This window comes from Cydia pomonella, chromosome 18 (genome assembly GCF_033807575.1).
Source record: "Cydia pomonella isolate Wapato2018A chromosome 18, ilCydPomo1, whole genome shotgun sequence".
Classification (NCBI taxonomy): Eukaryota; Metazoa; Arthropoda; class Insecta; order Lepidoptera; family Tortricidae; genus Cydia; species Cydia pomonella.
The window spans coordinates 19,476,149-19,496,822 of NC_084720.1; the positions used below are offsets into that span (position 1 = coordinate 19,476,149).

The following is a 20,674-nucleotide window of genomic DNA, read 5'->3' on the forward strand; positions in this document are numbered from 1 at the left end:
AACACTATAAAATATACTTTTCTGTATCGAACAAAATATTCGTTTCAGATTGGAGCTTTAATCTATCTATCTATTTGTGGTTATGGTTCAAATATAACCTAGGTAATAAACATAAGCGACTTGGGACTAAAATACCATCCTTAGCTTATAAATCTTTACGGAAACTAGATTAACCCAAATTTGTCTCCAACATGCCGACAAGTTCGACATTCAGCAGACCTTTAAGTCCCGCAGTGCGTCGTGGCAGCCTCGCTCCAAAAGTTGCCTCGTAAAATCTAAGGTTACACCCCAGAGGACATACTCCCTGCTTAGTGCTTACCTAGCCAGACTAATTTATCCTACACCTGCATTGTTTTAAGGAAGCCGTTAGGGTCAATTTATGAAATGAGAGAAATTCTCTTTTTCTTCAATTTCATTGGACAAGAAATAATAGCTCTCATTCTTGTAGATATGCGAATGAGACCACACGATGCCATGTAATGAACCCATTTTATAAAAGAGTGGAATTTAAAACCCCATCATGGTTACTCGAAGACTAGGAAACAACATTGGAATAAATCAAGAACTTAAAATCCACACTCCTATACTTTCCTCTATTGTTTACAAATTAATGATAGTAGAGTTTTATTGAGAACCACCAATATAGATATTGATATCACCAGTTAAACAGGTGTAAAAGCGACGTTTTGGAAGTGAGGGCATATTTGGAACGCGATCAAGTACCACCGGACGGATTTTGCAGCTCATGCAGCTGTTACCTTAATTCCGTATGGATTTAGATGAAGTGAACTGTTTGTGTGTTGAATTGAACATGCTTTTTTGGGTATTTGTTTGAAAACGAAACATTATTTGGATAAATATTTAGTTTTGATGATATAGTAAAGTTCGTGTCATCCACTATGACGCGCAGATTTGTCAAACATAATAATACGAGTCAAGACACGCATCGTCTTGAATGACACGATCTGTGATTATTAATAATGTTTTTTCAATAGGGCCAAAAGAAAAAAAAAAAATAGGGGGCGAAGCCAAGGTCTCCGTTTCAGCTCGGTCAAAAACGCTTTCGTATATCCGGAAGAAAAGCTCTCCTGCGGCGATCATGGTTCCATTTTTATCACTTGTTAGAACGTGACAGGAAGGTATGGTGACAAATGATAAAGAGCCGACCATCTTAGCTCTACAGAACAGGAGTTTAAAGAAATTTGTGAGCAGGTTCAATTATAAGATATAGGATTTTTTTCAAAATGAGGGAGTCATGGGGATTCGCACGGTCTACAGCTCAGAGTTACAGTATAATTTATTTTAAATACCAGACAACGTATAGTACAAAAAACGCAATCGATTCAACAGTCGATTGTTTGTATGAATGATGTCTATGTTTTATGAATTTAATTATTAATGAACTTCAATTTAATGTATGTATTATGGTTATTTCTCATTATTACTTGAATCTGGATTTGTGACTAGAACTAATATTTTAATAATTATAGTATTATTGCTTTATTTTAATTGTAAGAATTTCCTAGTATTACGTAAATGCTATTTTGTGTTTGAATATGTATTTATTTTAGTAACTAAGTAGTTTTAGAATATCAATAATGTTGCTATGCCCTGACAGGGTAACCATGCATGCACTCAATACATGTTAACACCTTAATGGCCTTAATGTAACCATGGTTCTGCAATAAACGAAATAAGAAATAAGATTATGCTCGGCCATTCGAGCATAATTGGCGTGAATCGGTAATCCGGCTCCGAGGTCCCGAGAATGTGGGCTTTGATTAAGCTTATTTTAACCGTATTACCTTTTATTGGTCATGCGAAGTCTTTACTTCGGCCGAGCTAGATGAATAGGGATGAAAAAAAGTTTTCTTACGAGTTCCAAATGGAGCCTGAACAGAGTGAACAGGTAACGTTTTGAATGCTAAAAACGCCTTAAGGCGGGATTCCACCAGTGTGTGGCATGGCACTGTGAGGCGTAAGTATTTTCAATAAAAAATGCTTGTGCCGCACACTAGTGAAATCCCGCAAGTTTTAACTCGATCGCAGATAGCAGCAGCAGACGACGTGTCGCTGTGACACTACTGGTTTTCATGTATTTATATCGTAACGTCGTGTCGCAGACTACGAATATTATTTCATAATTATAAAAATGGTCATCATGTCTAGTCGGGCTTAATAGACCTATGAAGTCGCGCGACTTATTTGTAGATTACTGTACGGTCACGTCTGAAATAATCGATACGAAAAAAGTGTATACACGACTTTCTTGCCCATATATTAAGGTAGTGTATACATATTCTTGGCACATTTTTCGTACCGATATTTTCAGACGTGACTTTTTTTTTAAATACTACGTCGGTGGCAAACAAGCATACGGCCCGCCTGATGGTAAGCAGTGTCCGTAGCCTATGTACGCCTGCGACTCCAGAGGAGTTACATGCGCGTTGCCGACCCTAAACCCGCCCCCCCTCGTTGAGCTCTGGCAACCTTACTCACCGACAGGAACACAACACTATGAGTAGGGTCTAGTGTTATTTGGCTGCCGTTTTCTGTAAGGTGGAGGTACTTCCCCATTTGGGCTCTGCTCTAGATCTGGAATGACATCCCCTGGCTGTGCCCTACCACACAAAGCGAGATGACATTCACAATGCCCAGACTTCTCTTTTGGACTGTACTGTACGTAGTACGTACAAGAATACTATGTATAATTTGTTTACTATAGTAATTAATGTGATTATTCTACCGTCATATAATCTTTGTCCCATTACGTCATCTAACGTCACACACAATACTATGGCATATGAAAATTCGTCACGTCGACTACAGAGCGTGTCAAACAATACATACGCATGGGCATAACGTGGTACTTGATTGACTACATAACTTGTCAATCTTATCATTTAAACGTCAAACCCCATGATAATGTATTTTCCACATTTTTTTACAAGCTTTTATTTACTTTCACCTGACCGTTGTCTGTTTGTAATCAAATCTTGCAAGTTAAATTTGACCCACTTCCCGGTTTCCGATGAAGCTGAAAATTTGCAAACATATGTAAGTCGGGTGACAATGCAATATTATGGTACCATCGAGCTGATCTGATGATAGAGACAGGAGGTGACCATAGGAACTCCATGATAAAACAACGTAACCTAATTGTGTTTGGGGTTTTTAGAATTGTCTCGATGAGTATTAGTTGCCTGTGGAAAGAAAAGTACAGTCAGCGATAAAAGCTCGTACCAAAAATGAATTTTTTGCCAAAAACTTATTAAATAAACACTATTTATTTCTTTATTATTTATTTATTTAAAATCTATTGTACAAAAGATAACTTATGGTACAAAAGGCGGCCTAGCTTCGCAGTATGTTATTTCCCTGCTTCGTAGGCAGGGTCAGACTAGGATAGTAGCGTGAAAATAATGAGTGAAAGAAGGCTAATAAAGAGAGAGTATAAGGGAGGAGTAGAAGGCGGAGATGGAAGGAGTAGACCTCGGCGGACTTTGTCTGATCAAACCGGACAAATCCTTATATTTTTTTAATTTGTTTTCTTTGAAATCTAGTTAGGTTCAGCTGTAATTTCACGAAGCCTATCGAGAGGAAAACAATAAAAATATTATTTTCTTCGCATTTGGATACCTACCGTTCCTCATTCACTGTAAAAACCCGGCAAAACACACAGAAACTGTAACTACAGCGGATGAAATAGATGTTTTCGAGTAATAAAACAATTGTTATGAACAATTGTTGTGTGTGATTTTAATGGGTGCGTCCTATAATATATACGCACTTTTGGAATAATTTCAGTTTACAAACGTTAAAAATGTATACTAACCTTATGTATAATAAAGTAAACGTATACTTTCAATTAGTATAACATGAAAATAATATAACATACGACATACATATGGCTGTTTGGTATAATATACATATAAGTTAAGCTCATTTCATATAACTGTCATAATATATACATATTAAAATATAGATAACATCTTATATAATTAAGTAGTAAAATTAGTAGGATGACCTGGAATTTCAAACCTCATAGAACACACTACTAGGAAAAAAACTGCTAAAAGTGGGTTAGGTTAGGTTAGAACTGTGACCCCCTAGATAAATAAATTGTTTCCAGAATAGGTAGCAGGTTAGGTTAGAACTCTGAGGCTTCGGAAAAAGAAACTGTTAACAGAAAAGTGGGTTAGGTTAGGTTAGAACTGTGACCCTCTAGATAAAGAAATTAGCACCAGAATTACCACAGAAAAAAAGCTGCAATCTGTAATAGATAAATACGGAGCAAACTACGTTGAAATATTAATTCGCATAGTATAGATGTTTCAAATACATTGCTCATTTCATAATAATTTAAAAACTGTATCTGTTCATTAACTAACACACAAAAATATATTTAAATAATGTAATTTCGGTAGTAAGGAAAAAAAACAATCGATTATGCAATGAAAAGTACATTATATTTTGCAAAAATACATGCAATTGACTAAAAAAACGTGTCGTTATTTTATTGTTTTTAATGATATTTGTTTTGTATGTTATATTATTTCAACGTTATACCTTTCTAATGTTATCGTAAACAATGATATATGTAGTGTTTATTATACAATTTACAATTATAGAATTCGTTGTTATACATATTGCATGTTATTGCAATTGAATGTTATTCCGATCAAAATTATACAAATTGAATTTATACATTCAGAGTGATATATTATAGGTTTGTATACGTTCTATTACTTACCCGATTTTAATTGTATTGTATACATATCTTATATTAATAGACTTAAACTAAACTAGTACTTTAAAAAAAATCGTGTGACAATCTGTAAATTAAGGAAGAGCGGTGTTGCCCAATACAAGAACATTTTTGCTTACCGGGTAGCACTATTCCCTACTTTATAAACACCTGTATATTTTACGAAAATAAATCATTTTTATTAAAATAATATATATATATTCGAAAAAAGAGCGGCCGAATATTCGAATATCAAAACAGATCGAATATTCGACAAATTCGAATAATCGAATTGTAAGCCCTATACGTGTACATTGTTGTATGACACGGGCCCAAGCTGAACACTCGCTTCGTAAATTGTTATTGCGTTGCGTCGCTTCACTTTCAGTTTACATTGAACAAAGATAGGCATGCAACTAGCGCAAAGTGCAACTAGATAACAAACTGAAGTGAATTTACGCCGTCAAAGGCTAGAGCTATTATTAATTTATATAGGTAACGGCGAAATTAATTATTATTTGCAAACTGACATTTGGGCCACATATTTATGTCGTATAAGGAAGCGTGATAGAGAGATAAATACGCTACGCTACGGAGCGTGAAAGATTGACATCTTATCTACGCACCCTGATTTACATAGTTACATATGCAATTTAGTTTAGGGAGGGGGTCAAAAACTGTCAAAAGTCGTCTTACGTGATAAATGAATGACGCCTTAGGGTACTTTTCAGTAACAATGCTATACAAAGAGTAAATTTGGTAAAACATGCATGGTAGCAATCTTGTTAGTCCAATTCACACGAACTATATATTAAAATTAAAATAAAAGACCCAGCTTTTGCGGTACGGAAGATGCAAGGATGTTAAAACAGAAAAATCAATAAATAGACAATTAGGCATAATATTTTTTGCATGTTTTTCTTATAACTTTTTTCCGAATATTACATAGAATTATGTAAAACGGAGACAGCAAATTACGTTATTTTATATTGTAAGTAATTCAGCATTCAAACACCGACTACGAGATTTTTTGTTGGGTAGACCATTGTTCTCAATTTATGAACACGACAAAAATCACGACAGATCACGTTGGGGGAGGGGGGGGTATAAGAAAACCTCACGTGTATTTTTCTATAGTGAACAAAACTAAGGAAAAATATCTACCACATACTTTTTCTCGGTTACGTTAAACAAATATCTTCACTTGGCACTTCAAAATAGCGAGACTAAACAAGATTTACTCTATAAATACTATTTATCTTAAATTGAGGTCGAATGAAAAATGAAAAAAAATACACGTGAGGTTATAGGTGGTAGAGGGGGGGGTAAGCCAAGAACCTCACCAAATATCACCAAGGAGGATGAGGGGGTCAAAAAGTAGCCGAGAAAACCTCGCGCGAGTTGTGCACAAGCCCAAATATATAATGTAATTCTGAATAATTTGTTTGTAAATACATATTTTAGGATTGCAATAACAATACGATAATTACAATTTATGAGGTCAATTACACATGTAAGTAGGTCAAAATTATCTGTGTGATGTCCTCGTAATTAAATATTTCAAGAATTCTAATAGCATTTAGTTTTGGTAACAAAATTTGGTTATTACATAACTAATTGGTCAAATCTTGAATACAACCAAATCAATGATAATCTAATATCTCATGTCCGAACTTTTCTTATTTCAAAGAGAAATGTGTAGTTTACAATACAAATACTCTTTATAGCACACCTCTATGACCTAAAAAAAGAAAAGAATACAATGAATACAGCAACTCAAGAATAGGTAAACAACAAGCGTTTTCTATCACTAAAAAGAAATCTCTTACAGACAATATAGGTAGTTTAAATGTAGCTAAATCAAGTTTTTTTTTTCAAATAGTCAAAATGAACAAAGGCAAATCTAGATTGTAAGATTTGAGCAAATTTCTTATTTTTCAGAAATAGCTATTACATGAGCTAATGGATCCAAAATCCTAATCTAACTAATACTAAAATATTCATACTATTTAAAATATTGCCCAAAAATATTATAAAATACATACATATAACATTGGCAAAAATAGCCAGTGTTAATGGACTCAAGGTTACTACAGCCGGAGCAACCTTATCTGCTAATATGATAACCCCTGCTGTCCGCAATGGTGCTTGGTGCAGGTTAGGACCCAAATAAATACTGTTGTTATTATTAAACTGTCATCTAATAGGCAAAGCCATATTGTGAACTGTATAATCCTTATTATCGTGTACTATAACAACTTTATGACTGACGTGGTGGGGTGGCTTGGACACATTCTACCCAGAATGATGGAAAAATGCAAATGAGAGTTGGGTTGAGTAGAGAAAACGAGGGGTGGCCTTTGCCCAACAGAAGAACATTATAGCATACGTAACTGTTTATTATGACCGTTACAGGGATGAGCTTGTAAAAGCATTGTAATATAAAGAAGATCGCTCAGATACAGGCAACTATCAGTTGTTTCAACTGCCTGCCTGATTAATAAATAATAATAATAATAATAAAAGGCGTAGGGATGTGACGACCCCATCGCCCGCTGGTTTTACCAGTGCAATCAGTCAACGCAGGGCAGCTTGTGGCGAGCTGTTGGGGAGTAGCGACCTCACGTACCCGAGTGCTCCTGGGGAGTTCTGTTAGCCGCAAGGAGGGTGGGTGGGACACGATTCTCTGCCTCTGGCTTGCCTTAGCCGGCCGGCCAAAGTGGAGTCGTTAGAGCTATAAGCTCCAGGGGTGGAAGTGAAAAATTGCATAAGACGCGAGTTGGCACAGTGGCTGCTCGCAGCCACTGGGTAGAAAGCGGCGTACACCTCTCAACACCCCTGAGCCCTCACACCGGTGTTGCCCTTGAGCCATCCTAGATGTCGCTTTTTGTGGGGGCCCATCTTGTGGGGGCGAGTCACCGTCTGCCGGAAATAAAATTGAATACCCTTTTATTAGGCAGGCGTCCGGTTTTTTATCCCATAGCCCAGTATTTAGTCCATCGCTTTCACCCAATAGCCCAGTTCATTTTAGATTCCATCAACCCTCAAATAGTCCTTACACCCTGGCGGGTGCTGCCTCTGCGTGCGTCCCATGACACGGGCAAGGGCAGCATCCGCTAGGTGTACTCCTTACATTTCATTAAAGTGTCAAAAGGGCCTCTACGTGTTGGCTTCGGCTCCGCGCACGCCTCCCAAAGGTCCGGAGCACCATTGTTCCGTGATGGGAAAGACATACAATAATAATAATATAAGTAATCTGTTTCCTTCCCTTTGTCGGCACTTGCCTTTGTGTTAATCTCTCTTTGTCAGTTTCTGAATATTGTTAACTTTACGTCATAAACTAATTTGTAGCCAGCGGAGTAATTCGTGGGAAACGTTAGGATTCGCCATGTGCGAAACCGTTACAGGTTCTGTACCGCTATTCCTATTGCGTACCTGATGCAAGGTTATAATCATCGGGATCGCGGGAGTCAAAGATAGTTCGTATTATTATTATTTTATTTGATACACTAGCAGCTCTTAGAACTGATGCGTGTAGCAGCATTTGTGTTTAATTAAAACAATAAATAATGGCCCTCACTTACATGCTTTGACATTTAATATAAGAACTCTTTGGGTTGTTCATTTTGATGAATGTTTTATTGATTGTTAAGTATTTACTATGTTCATAAAGCAAATCTTTCAACCTTGGCATGTCCTATGCATATCTTTTCTATTGTTATTTTTATTTATAAAAATAGATTCCTGAGCCACAATGTTAGTATTTATATTTAAAAAATGCTTCAATGCATTTGAAAGATGATATGCAAAAGGAACATACCATATCATTTATTTCTAAATAAAAATTGTCATACAAACTAGTCTGAATTTAATGCAATCAATGATGACTTATTATGATGCAATATGTATGTTTATCAAATCTTAGACCTCATCCTGGTCAAGCATTTACCTAATCACTAAAATTCACATTATAGAGCAACAAACCACCAACCAATTTATATTTAACTGTAACTAACACTAAATAATTATCAGTAATATGAATCAGTTAGATTCATGAGAACACTGCATGATCGCAAAGTTTTGTGGTATTTAATTTAAGATTCTCCTTAATTCTGTATCTCAATCTAGTTAACTACTAAAACTAGAATTAAGTATGAACGCAGATAGACCTTTGCAAGTAATGCAACATTTTACGCCAATAATAACGGTTTTATAACGAAGCTAAACGCGCAGCCGACACGATTACAGACGGAATTTACAGGACCGAGTAGTCACCATTTATTTCGAAGTGTTGATGCAAAGTATGCGATCAGCTGATTTCTTTGTTACACTACGTTTGTATGTGATGCCTGAACTCTACGAGATTTATGACACGTCAGATATTTTGCAACATAACTACGCAGTTGCTCGCGTCCTCAAACACATCAGATTAAGTATAAAGTGTTTTAGTGAAGTTTAGCGAGTTATTCAATCCATAAACAAACGAAAGTTCCTACCTTTGTAGTGCACTCGTAGATTATTTTGCGACAGCCCGATGTAGCTGAACTTGTCCTTGGCACTCCATGATCGCGGCAAAGGGGTTTCTTCTTCATTCACATTTGGATAAAGTAATTTTAAACGGTCTACAGTTGTATCACTTTGCACTTGATTTTGGGAATCCATCGTTCCCCGTCCACTACCTATCGCAGCCATTTCTGATTTCCCATTCCCGTCGGACAGTAATGTCAATGACGTCATATCCACTACATTACATCAATCGTCCCGCAGGTGGCAGCACTGCAGGCATGACTATAGACAAAACCGGAAAACCCGTAAACGGCTCAACCCTCAACTGTCAAAAGTAAAATAAAAAGACCCGCGAATACATGGTTCTTTAAAGAAATTTACCGGATTTCATAAATTTTAGTGCTATTGTTTGTGGTAGATTTGCAAAAATGTCGACTGGATGCATTGCTTAGTAATTTTTTGCCCAATTGTACGAATGTGGGTCTACCACTTATCAATGTTATCGCACTATCTCGAGATAATCACTACAACAAACCACTTAAAAGTTTCTAGATACCTTTGCCATTTATTTTATTCTCATAAATTTGCAGCAAACATAAGTTATGTATTCAGCGAACGACAGAAATAGTTCTCCAAAATATTTAAAACAGATAAACTCTACAGTGACATTAAAATTAAAACATGTTAAGAAAACATCCAGTGAAGTTTTACAAACACAGCAACTGTATCATGACGAAGTGCTCGAGGTGGACGTATTTTTACAGAATCTTATATTGATATAGTTTACTAGTATAGTTTACTTTATTATTTTGTTTCAGATTTACCGGGAAGCTTTTAATGAGCTCATAAAATATAGCGTCACATATTCAAATACGCTTACAGATATAAAACAAGCCTACGATAATGCCATTCATATCAGAGATGAACGAATATCACAGTTTTTGATTCAAGATGTAAGTACGTTAGAGAAGGACCGCATGTTAGTCTCATCTAACTTAAATACAAAAGTAGTAGCGTCTAACTTAAGGCCTCATTCGCACGAGAGTTTAAAAAGCGTTTCATTGTAACCTGGGGGCCTACCGCGAAAACAAAATTCGCAAATTGCGGGGATCTCTCTCTTTTATTCTCAGTAAGACATAATTAGAGTGACAGACAAAAATGCCCGCAATTGACGAACTTCGATTTTCGCGGTTCGCGGTTTCGCGGTCGCGGTCAATTGAATAGAATAGAATAGAAAAACGTTTATTGCAAAACCATCAACAATTGCTGGTATTTTTCTCTGTCACTCTAATTACGTCTTACTAAGTTGTAAAAGAGAGAGACCCGCTATTGCGAATTTTGGTTTTCGCGGTAGGCCCCTGACGTTACAAGTTCCGTGCACTAAATTCGATTTAATCGTCAACCCTCAAAGTCGAAAATCTAACAACGTACGACAAAAAAGCGCCACCGCCAAGACTTACTTTACTCTTTGGCCACCGCCATCTTATCAAGAATTCATAAGATAAGCCTCATTAGCACGAGCGTTTTTTCAACAGCGTTTGAAGTCACTAATGGGTAACCATGTATCATACATGATGTATGTATTCACACGAAAGCGGGTTTTAAGGGCAGCGCTTTTTTATCAATCGCTGTCTGATTTTCGGCGTTGAGCGTTGGCCGTTAAATCAAATTTAGTTTACTGAACTTGTAACGTCAGAGGGCCTACCGCGAACCACGTTCGACGTGTTGCCTCCCTGTCACACTTACGTACGAATTAACAAGTGCGACAGAGAGGCAACACGTCGAACGTGGTTCGCGGTAGGCCCTCAGGTTCTAACGCAACGCTTTTTAATCTCTCGTCTTTATGGAGCCTAACGAAAAGTTAGATAGCTGCAGGACTTCCCCTTAATTATACATATCAACAAACGCAGTCGTTTTAACTCATGCCTTAAACAAGAAACCGGTTTTGACAAATGTCAAGGTGACATATGTCGGTTATGTGAGGAGAGGACTGTGACGTTCACTTTTTCGTATCATTTATTTTTGTTTACATTTTCCAAACCAAACATATCGCGATAAACGATTGATAATATAAGCGGAAACATTCAACTATCTCGACTCATTCTGTCTAAGGATCTCCGGAAGCGCATTACACATTTTGTTGTGTATTAACGTTTGTAGCGCTAAAAATGGCAGATGCGTCGTCTAAGATTAAAGTTTTGGACGGTGGGTTCTCGTCGCAACTGTCCTGCCACGTCGGCGACAACGTCGATGGTGACCCACTGTGGACGGCGCGCTTCCTCCAGACCAACCCGCGCGATGTGTACAAGACGCACCTCGACTTCCTTAAGGCTGGAGCTGACATCATCAGTACCAACACGTATCAGGCCTCCGTCGGAGGGTTTGTAAAATATCTTGGAATATCGCCTGAAGCGGGATTAGATTTAATCAAAAGCGCAGTGGGACTCGCAAAAGAAGCGAGAAAGGTATACCTTGAGGAATATGCTAACAATAATACTTCAAATCAAAACCCTTTAATAGCGGGGTCGGTCGGGCCATATGGCGCGCATTTACACGACGGTTCAGAGTACAACGGCGCCTATGCCGACACCACGTCGGCTGAAACCATGAGAGACTGGCATAGACCTCGCATTGAGGCTCTAATAGTCTCTGGAGTTGACCTACTTGCATTTGAAACAGTGCCATGTGAAAAGGAGGCTGTGATGCTTGTTGAACTGTTAAAAGATTACCCAGAGACTAAAGCATGGCTGTCTTTCAGTTGTAAGGATGAGAAACATATTGCCCATGGAGAAGACTATCAAACCGTTGCAAGGAAATGTTATGATTTGAACCCAGAGCAAATAATAGCCATTGGAGTCAACTGCACAGCTCCGGCTAACATTGTTCACTTACTAGATGGCATCAATGTTGACAGGATGGTACCCATACCCCTTATAGTCTACCCGAATTCTGGAGAAAAGTACCACAAGGACCTTGGCTGGACCGAGGGTGATAAGTTGCAACGATTGGACTATTACGTTCACAAATGGTTAGACTTAGGTGTTAAATATGTCGGAGGCTGTTGCAGGACGTATGCGGAAGATATTAAAAGTATACGCAAACAAGTACAGAGCTGGTGTGATAAGAAACAATAGGAACTTGTTTACCATATCTCCGAGCACAAGGAGCTCTGTATATGATTACTACACTCAACATGCGCCTAACTTCACTAATATACATTATAATTATACCGTTATCATGACTAATTCTAAGAAGTATTATTTGTTGTAACTGATTGTTATTACATTGTAATAAAAATGTTATCAAAAATCAAACATTAGTTTTAAAGTCCATGTATTTTCACCACACTATTTCTCATTCTTATCATTATAACTAAGTAATTATCATTCAAGTAACTGCAGTAGTTTATTTAGTTAGACAAATAGCAAACATTTACTTCTCCTGTTTTAAAAATATCTCCCTATGTATGTACAGACTAGACTTATTAATTACGGACACATTTCGTCGTCGACTGATACCTCATATTAATTTTGACCTGCTTATCGTGTAGTGAAACTACTTTCACTTCACATATTTATATACACCATCACCCACATTGTTAACTGGCCTATTTTAAACCTTAATACAAAGATATAAAGTCCATTCATAGTCTGTTGACAGTGTTGTTGTTAGTACATGGGGCCCAAGACTTTACTCTATGGGGCCTTATGGGGTGTACTCTTTGAACGCGACGCCTACCGTGCGCGGCGCGTCATCGTGAACCTTGTCGGAATGCACAAAGGTTGATATTGCTCTGTAGCAGCGCGCGTCACTTGACGTCTTTGGCCGAGGTTAAAAATAAATGTAACAAAGTAACTTTTTTTTGATAAATGATTATTAGTACTATTATCAAATATTTTATATGTATGTAATCGTTATCTCCGTTGTAATATGACATAACCGCAAGCGAGATAACCAACTGTCTGTCTGTCTAATCTAATCGTAAATCTTAGTTCGTTTCGAAAACTGATAAACCCAGACTGACAGATTTATCACAGTTTTGTATTTAAGTGATTGAAATTAAAATCTACGTAACTAAATAGAAATATGCTCCAAACATAATAATTTATTCTTAGCTGGTATGTATGGTTCTAGCCCTGTATGTCAGCATGAATAAAAAAAAAGTTTATTCATGTATCATGCTTAGGTACAACTAATTACATTATTCTTCTGCCGAACCACAGAGTGGTTTGTTTTGTTGGCAGACCAGGCTCTAAGCTAGGTAGTTTATATGAAACTTCTATTATTATCTACTTAACGCTTGCGCATGCGCAGCCCTATATGGCAGTTATAATTTTCAACTCTAATGATTGTTATTAAAGTTCATTTTTAAACAGATACTTTTTATTCATGACATGAAGTAAGAGGTTAACGCTACAATCTGAGCGTACAGCATAAAAATGTAATAACGTAATAGTTAACGTATGTGTAGTGTTAGCATCACCCGCCTCTAGGCAGCAATGATTTTCCCGTAAAAGCGTGAGATACCCTTGTTTGAAAACATTCCAGAGAGTGTTCGGCGTATCGGCGCGCAAGGCAGCTAGAGATGAGAAAATGAAGGGGTTGCAGAAGGAGACGGAAGATTTGCGTGCCAAGAACCAGGAGCTCACCCTTCAGATCTCCAAGCTCAAGAAGGAAATTGGGAAGGTTGAAGTCAACCGTTGAAGCTTTCATTTTACTTTTTGTTACATCAGACTCGACAAACATTTTATAAATGGAAAACACACAAGTGCAGGACATTGATATGCACGCATCAGCTATAAGCTGCCTGTGCATTCATAAATAATAATAGATAATAATAATTTACATCTATACTTTTGTTACACGAACACAACTTGAATATCCGTCCGTCCTTTCATCAGTACACCTTGCGCATGCCTTCCCACGTGCCTTTTGCTAGTAGGTATATACATAGGTATCAATAGTGTAGTAGAATGAACCCCTCGCCGACTTTATGTAAAAAAGATTTGACTGGTTTTGGTGGTGGTGCCAGCAGGCAGCAACGCGCATGTGTGGCACTCCTGCACTACTGCTTATGTGTCCGTTATTAGAGTACAGTAACCGGCCGAGTATCCTTGCTTACGACGTAGGTACTTGTATGTACTTAAATAATAAATATAGGGCATTCTTACAAAAATTGACTAACTCCCACAGTAAGCTCAATAAGGCTTGTGTTGTGGGTACTTAGACAACGATATATATAAATATATAAATATTTATAAATACTTAAATACATAGAAAACACCCATGACTGAGGAACAAATATCTATGCTCATCACACAAATGAATGGCCTTACCAGGATTTGAACCCGGGACCATCGGCTTCATAGGCAGGGTCACTACCCACTAGGCCAGACAGGTCGGCAAACAGAGTTTTTTTTCGTAGACTAATTATTGAGTTCAACGAGGGTGCGGAGTGTTAAGGTCGGCAACGTGCATGTAACTCCTCTGGGGTTGCAGGTATACATAGTTGCCACCGACGTAGTATAAAAAAAAGACAGTAGCGGCCTTAACCTTTCGCGAGGCCCCCGGCAGTCTTTTAAATATCTGCTCTGCGAGGCTGATACATGTGATTAGGTTGATGTCGGGCGTCTGCCCTGCTCGCCACCCCCTACGGCCGCCACTGATTAATGATAACGCAGCCACCTTGGGTTAAGTTATTAGTGAGACCCTATTTCTCCTATTGAATGTACATTGTCTTAATCAAGTTTTTTGCAGATAAAAGACGAGCATTTCTCCGAATACCTGAGCCTGGCGCGCGAGCGCGACGCACGCTACACTCTCTACTTCGAGAATCTGTCGCTACAGTTACGTCTGCGAGAGCTGGAGAGCGCTCCTGCTGATACCGCGCATGAAGATCCCGTCATGCTCCGCATTGCGTTGGACCGGTGTAGGTGAGCAGTGGTACTCTCTACCTTAGAACCTCGATTTAGCGGTATGAAGCCGGTGCGACATCAGCGCTATATCCTACCGCGAAAACCAAAATTCGCAAATTGCGGAGATTTTTCTCTTTCACTCCAATGAAGGCGTAATTAAAGTAACCAAGAAAGATGCCCGCAATTTGAGAACTTCGATTTTCGCGGTTACAGCCCTGAATATCGTAAATGCGGGGCGGTGCCGATCAGGAAAAAGATAACACTGTACAGTATCACGATTTTGCTACCATCATGACACAAGAGAACATCATGTTCTCGTTTGATTGTATTATTTTAGTTTTGGACACTTAGAGACCTTATACACCTCTAAGATTTTATTTTATTTTAAATTTTATTTTATTTTAAATTTCATTTTATTTTAATACCTATTTTAATGATTTGGACACTTAGAGACCTGTACATCTCTAAGTCAATTTAAATTTATAATTTAGTTTTATAGGTAGGCTCTCCTTATGAATAATATGTAGTCGCGTTTATGTGGCGCTATGCCGTCTTTAATGTAACTTACAAGCACAAATGTTGTATCTCACATTTTTTTTTTTATTATATTTATATTAATACAACCCGGCAGCTTGAACATGTCATGCTCGCTTAAAAGTCTTTACTTACGGTGGCGTCGTTGATCGGGTCGCCACTTTCCCGAATGAAGGTTGAGGGAGGCGATGGCTGAGATACACGTCATACTCGTGAACGGGTGCTGTTTGTGGAGACCGGTCTGTTTAAGCTTACACGGGGTACAGGTTATGTTAAAGTATGTAACTTTACTTTTGAGTGACATTAACGTGAGACACTTCATTCGGTTCTTGTCTGTTTTAATTTTTTTGTCTTTTAATTATTTATATAAGAATTCAAGCCTTGGCGACCCTCTACATCTCCAAGGATAATTTAATATATATTTTTATATTTTATCTCTGACACTTAGAGACTTATACATCTCTAAAGAATTTTAGTATTTTATGGTTTTATTTTTTTATCATAGTTTTTTTTGTGTAATTTGACATTTAGAGACAGTATACATCTCTAATAAAGTATTTATTATTTCATAGATTCGATATTTGTAATTGTTTTTTTTTTTTTTTAATTTATTGTTTGTAAAAATGGACATGTAAAAGTGCCCCTGTGGCCTATTTGCTGAATAAATGTTTGATATTTGATATCAAGTCAATTAAGAAAACACCAGCCTTTACAGAAATCGCTTAAAAATACCCCATTATTCTGCAGCACATCGAGATGGGTCGCTGCAGATATATCTCAATCTTATCAGCACAACGAATATCAACTCAACAACTTGAAGAAAAAGCAGCAAAAGGTAGCAGGTGTGGTGTAGATACCTACATATGCATAAGATGCATGTTTATTATTTGCAATAGCGGGCACCTCTTAGATTCAATATCAGGGTGTAGACAGGGTAGCAATCATTAATACTTAAAAGTAGTAGTCGGGGTTATTTTTTATACCTCAACCACTTATAACAAGCAGTAGTAGGGCAGTATGAATTGTAATAAGATAATTGTGTCTGATGCAGAGAGCAACTATCCTCAACGCAACATAAGCTCCACAAGATGTCGGAGCAGTACGCGCAAACGGTCCCGCAGCGCGAGTTCGACAGCCTGGAGACCAAGTGGTCGGAGCTCGACAAGCGGGCTGGCGAGCTGCAGGTGGAGCTGGGGGCTTTGCAGGACAAATACAAGAAGGTTTTAGGTACCATTCACTCTGTTAACTGACGACTAGTAAAGCTTATCAAAAACTTCATAGTTTTGCTTTGACTTCTGTTCCCAAAGTAAAGAATAATGGAGCCTTTCTAATAGTGATTTAGGTGAGATGAGTACTACATGTTAATTTGAGTAGTGCTATCAAAATTGTGGACTTTCACAAAAAGTGTGATGCGCAAATCGTGCAATGTTTGAAGTTGTAGCAAGTTTTCATAAAACTTCTGAATGAATTGAGGCATGGTGCCGACCATACTCTTCTTATGGAAACTGAAATCATATTGTCTCCTGCTCTTTCTCTTCAGCAAGCAAGAAAAGCCTAGAAGAGGAGCTGGCTGAGTGCAAAGAGCGATGTAGCGAACTAGAACGCGCGGGCACGCCGCGGCCGCGGTGGGAGATCTGCGCAGATTTCATCAGCGGAGGCCGGGAGAGGTTAGAATTCTTGGATAACCATTGAGATCATTTATACATTTTGTTTGAAAATTTTGAAAAGCTATAGGTACCTTAAAGTGCTAAGCCGTGGAAGCTTAACGATCGGGAGAGCTTCTGGAGGTCACTAAATAGACATTGTCAGATCATTTAGGTTTCCTGTATCCGTATCCATTCAATAATTATCTTTCTAGATGGTGGCAGCTGGCAAGTGGTCTGTCCTCGAGAGATATTCTCAGAGTTCTTTTGAAAGAGCTGGGACCAGCTGCAGAAAGCGATCACTTGGAGTATTTCGATGGCCTGGTAAATATTTCATTTACAGCTTCACAATGCTGTTTTATATGCTATATTGCTATTGTTATTGCTTTGGTTTCATCGGTGTTGGACTTGGAGTACGAGTAGTAGTTCCGAATGGAAAACTTTTCTTCTTTTTTGGCTTTTGTCTCATTGGCTAACCCATAGTCAGCATCAGCAACGTATTCCGATTGGCTACAGGGCACGGATCCGGCGATCCCGCCGTACCTTCGCTACACTGGCAAGGTCCGCAACATTCGGCTCTCGCGGCGAGAAGTAAGCGTGCTCATCACCGACGTATGGCGTGGCAAGGGACGACAAGCCATCTCTATGCAAGAATACCTCACCAAGTATTTAGAGGAAAGGTAACATAGAGCATAGTTTTTTTAACTGACACTGTTTTACCAAGACACAAAGACATAACGTAAATCTTTCAGCCCGATCCAGTCTTAGGGTCAATTGCATTGCACCATTTGCACCAAACCATCTACGCTGGTAACTAGGTACTTATATATTGGCAGATTAGTAATAATTTCCTTTGTCGATTAGTGCGAGTAGTGCGCAAACTTGGCACATTTTCCACCTCGTGATTGTAAGCCTCGTCCTTCGGTTTTTAGTTCACGAACAAAGAGAGGGCGGAATCTTTACTCTCATCAACTTCACATTGCTTGCTTCCGCCTGCGGCATATATAAAAAGCAGGTATTAAAATTTCTAGCAATTTCCAGATATCAGCAAGTATCAGTGCGTGCAGAATGGGCATACAACCTGTGTGCCGGCGCGGAACAGATGCTGGATGAGCCACAAGTCAAGCTGTTCTGGGGCGTGCTGCACGGCCACCTGAGCGAGGACATCTACTGGTCGCTGCGCGCGCAGTGGGAGACGCTGCGGGACCAGCTGTATCGCGTCAGCAAGGATGGAGAGGTGAACCCTTGGATGCACCCTCATTGCTCTAAAATAATTTGTTTGCAACGGTAGTTACAGCAGCTTAGGATAGTAAAGCATGAATGCATGCTGCTCTTTCACCTCTAGTGTTGTCGGATTTCGAGTACTCGTGGCGTATAGCTAATTCATTGAAAGCCCATCAACTGACTTTTCAGGAAAAGAGTGAAGAGTGTCAAAATAAATATTGCTTTAATCCTAACTGTGTTACACATAAATTAATCCTTTACATAACTCAGGACTTTGTTTTCAGACTATTTCCATAGAAGAATTTGAGAAAGTAGCCAAAGCACAATTTCCTTTGAAGAGCGAAGTGGACATCCGCAATCTCTGCGATGTAGTGCGAAAGCAGCTGAAGCTGAAACTGAACAACACCGAAGTTAACCTGGACAAACTATTCCAAGAGGTAAGTTGTGTAAAGTACTTCCGGCTGAAATACTCAGTGTATCTTCCACGAGCCTTCTTACTACTTATTCTTAATACATATCTAGTACTCCACCTCAACCAACCTTTGCTTGAGCTCTAGTAGTTTTTGATTGTTTAGGTTAGAGTTCATTTACATAAATTGCTGAGGTTATTGGTTTCAGCAGGTCTACCGAGACTTGTCTTAGCCTCCTAGTCCTAATGAAATGAAATAGATCTAGCACCAACGATCACGAAATAAAGCCTCTGACAGACAAACAGCCGGACATGGTGAAACTACAAGAGTTCCTATAAGTTGACTACGGAACCCTAAAAACGAACATAACTAATGTACAACGTACCTACACTTCTCCTTCGACGTGGACGTTAACTCTAAAATCACACACGCCTTCAGTATATTGCCTAGACATTATATACATGCGATATGCCCCAAAATCCGTCCATCTCCCAGGGGAATCCATTTTGGTATTTTGTAAAGTAAACCATTGTTCCCTCCACCAGAACGAGGAAGGCTTCGACCGCGTGGAGTTCGCGCGGGAGCTGCACCGCCAGCGGCAACAAGCGCAGGACAAGCTCCTGCGCGAGCTGCTGGCGGAGCTGGGCGGCAAGGGGCAGGCCGGCAAGGCGGTCTCCGTGGACGCGCTCAAGCGGGCCTTCGCTATTGTCGACCCGGCCATAGGTAACCTCTTGTAGTCGTACAGACAGTACAGTAGGCCCGAGATACCTGCAACTGCAAGAGGTACTACTGTTAGGTACCTACTAATGAGTAATATTTCTTCTACTTCTTATATAACAGGCGGCAAGAAACAGGGCAGCAAGATGATTGCAGTGGACGCGTTCAAGCGTTTTGTTGATCAGGCGATAGGTAACTGGTGATGCAGTTTGCACAGATACGACCAGGCCCAGAATTCCTGTAGGAGGCACTAGCGGAGTTAATAGGCGGCAAAAGGCGAGGTAGCAAGATGATAACTGTGTACTTACTCGAACTAGCGTCCGCTATTGTGGACCCTGTCATAGATGGGTATTTAATCTTCACTTCCAGTGTAAGAAATATTTAACTGAGCGCGGACGGTAGACTTAAAGTAACTACTTCAAATTAAGTTCGCTCCGGTTGTGCAACGTTTGTTAAAAAGTGAAATAGGAACGATTTAGCAAATCGCAAACATTTCATTTAATATGAATCTTGGAAAATCTTGTCTTACCTATTATTAACTAAACGATTCTACTTCGATATTGTTCAAACGTTCTTATCAGTGTCTACTAGGGATTTATCTCATGTTTCCTTGTAACTGAACCTAAGAGACATACTACTCTTATCATGATGCCTTTACCCTTAACCTAGTCAACGTTAAATAAATGTTCAGATCATATCCGTATGGAGCGCAACATCCGTTGGGCGTTTTCCGACCAAGTCTCGGAACTCAGCAGCATCAGCCCGTTGCCGCTCCGGACCCTGGCCGCCAGACTTGCTGCAGGGGACATTGAACGCGTTGGTCCGCGATCCCGTAGTACTCATCGGAGAACTACTTACAAATGATTAATTTAGTGTTCATACATACTTAATCCAAATTAATAAAGAATATCAATTACCTCCTTTTTCTTTTTGTATTTCCCGTATTTTAAAATTATTAAAAGTTACAATTTAAAAAAT

The 20,674-nt window shown here is 38.8% G+C and overlaps 3 protein-coding genes across 6 annotated transcripts in view; 2 read left to right on the forward strand and 1 right to left on the reverse strand.

The window, feature by feature from the left end:
* LOC133527457 (ran-binding protein 10) overlaps positions 1–9,593 on the reverse strand; it is a 77,943-nt gene extending 68,350 nt beyond the window's left edge. The window contains exon 1 of one of the 3 annotated variants that reach the window (XM_061864477.1): positions 9,244–9,593. In XM_061864477.1, the coding sequence (XP_061720461.1) occupies positions 9,244–9,484 (241 nt within the window). In that variant the 5' untranslated portion in view covers positions 9,485–9,593. The remainder of the gene's footprint in view (positions 1–9,243) is intronic. The other 2 variants (XM_061864480.1, XM_061864478.1) reach the window with 2 other exon arrangements.
* Positions 9,594–9,726: 133 nt separating this feature from the next.
* Positions 9,727–20,619, forward strand: LOC133527455 (translin-associated factor X-interacting protein 1-like). Of its 2 annotated transcripts, XM_061864471.1 has the most exons (12): positions 9,727–9,999; positions 10,072–10,206; positions 13,802–13,939; positions 15,011–15,186; positions 16,754–16,929; positions 17,243–17,369; positions 17,561–17,669; positions 17,862–18,025; positions 18,387–18,582; positions 18,854–19,006; positions 19,525–19,702; positions 20,388–20,619. In XM_061864471.1, exons 1-12 carry the CDS (start codon positions 9,856–9,858, stop codon positions 20,558–20,560), a joined length of 1,869 nt encoding a protein of 622 aa, XP_061720455.1. In that variant the 5' UTR covers positions 9,727–9,855; the 3' UTR covers positions 20,561–20,619. The 2 variants fall into 2 exon arrangements, with proteins under 2 accessions (XP_061720455.1, XP_061720456.1); XM_061864472.1 differs by lacking the exons at positions 9,727–9,999; positions 10,072–10,206 and adding an exon at positions 12,718–13,714.
* On the forward strand, positions 11,211–12,567 carry LOC133527466 (uncharacterized). Its single transcript, XM_061864491.1, has one exon. It carries the CDS (start codon positions 11,422–11,424, stop codon positions 12,385–12,387), a length of 966 nt encoding a protein of 321 aa, XP_061720475.1. The 5' UTR covers positions 11,211–11,421; the 3' UTR covers positions 12,388–12,567.
* Positions 20,620–20,674: the final 55 nt, after the last annotated feature.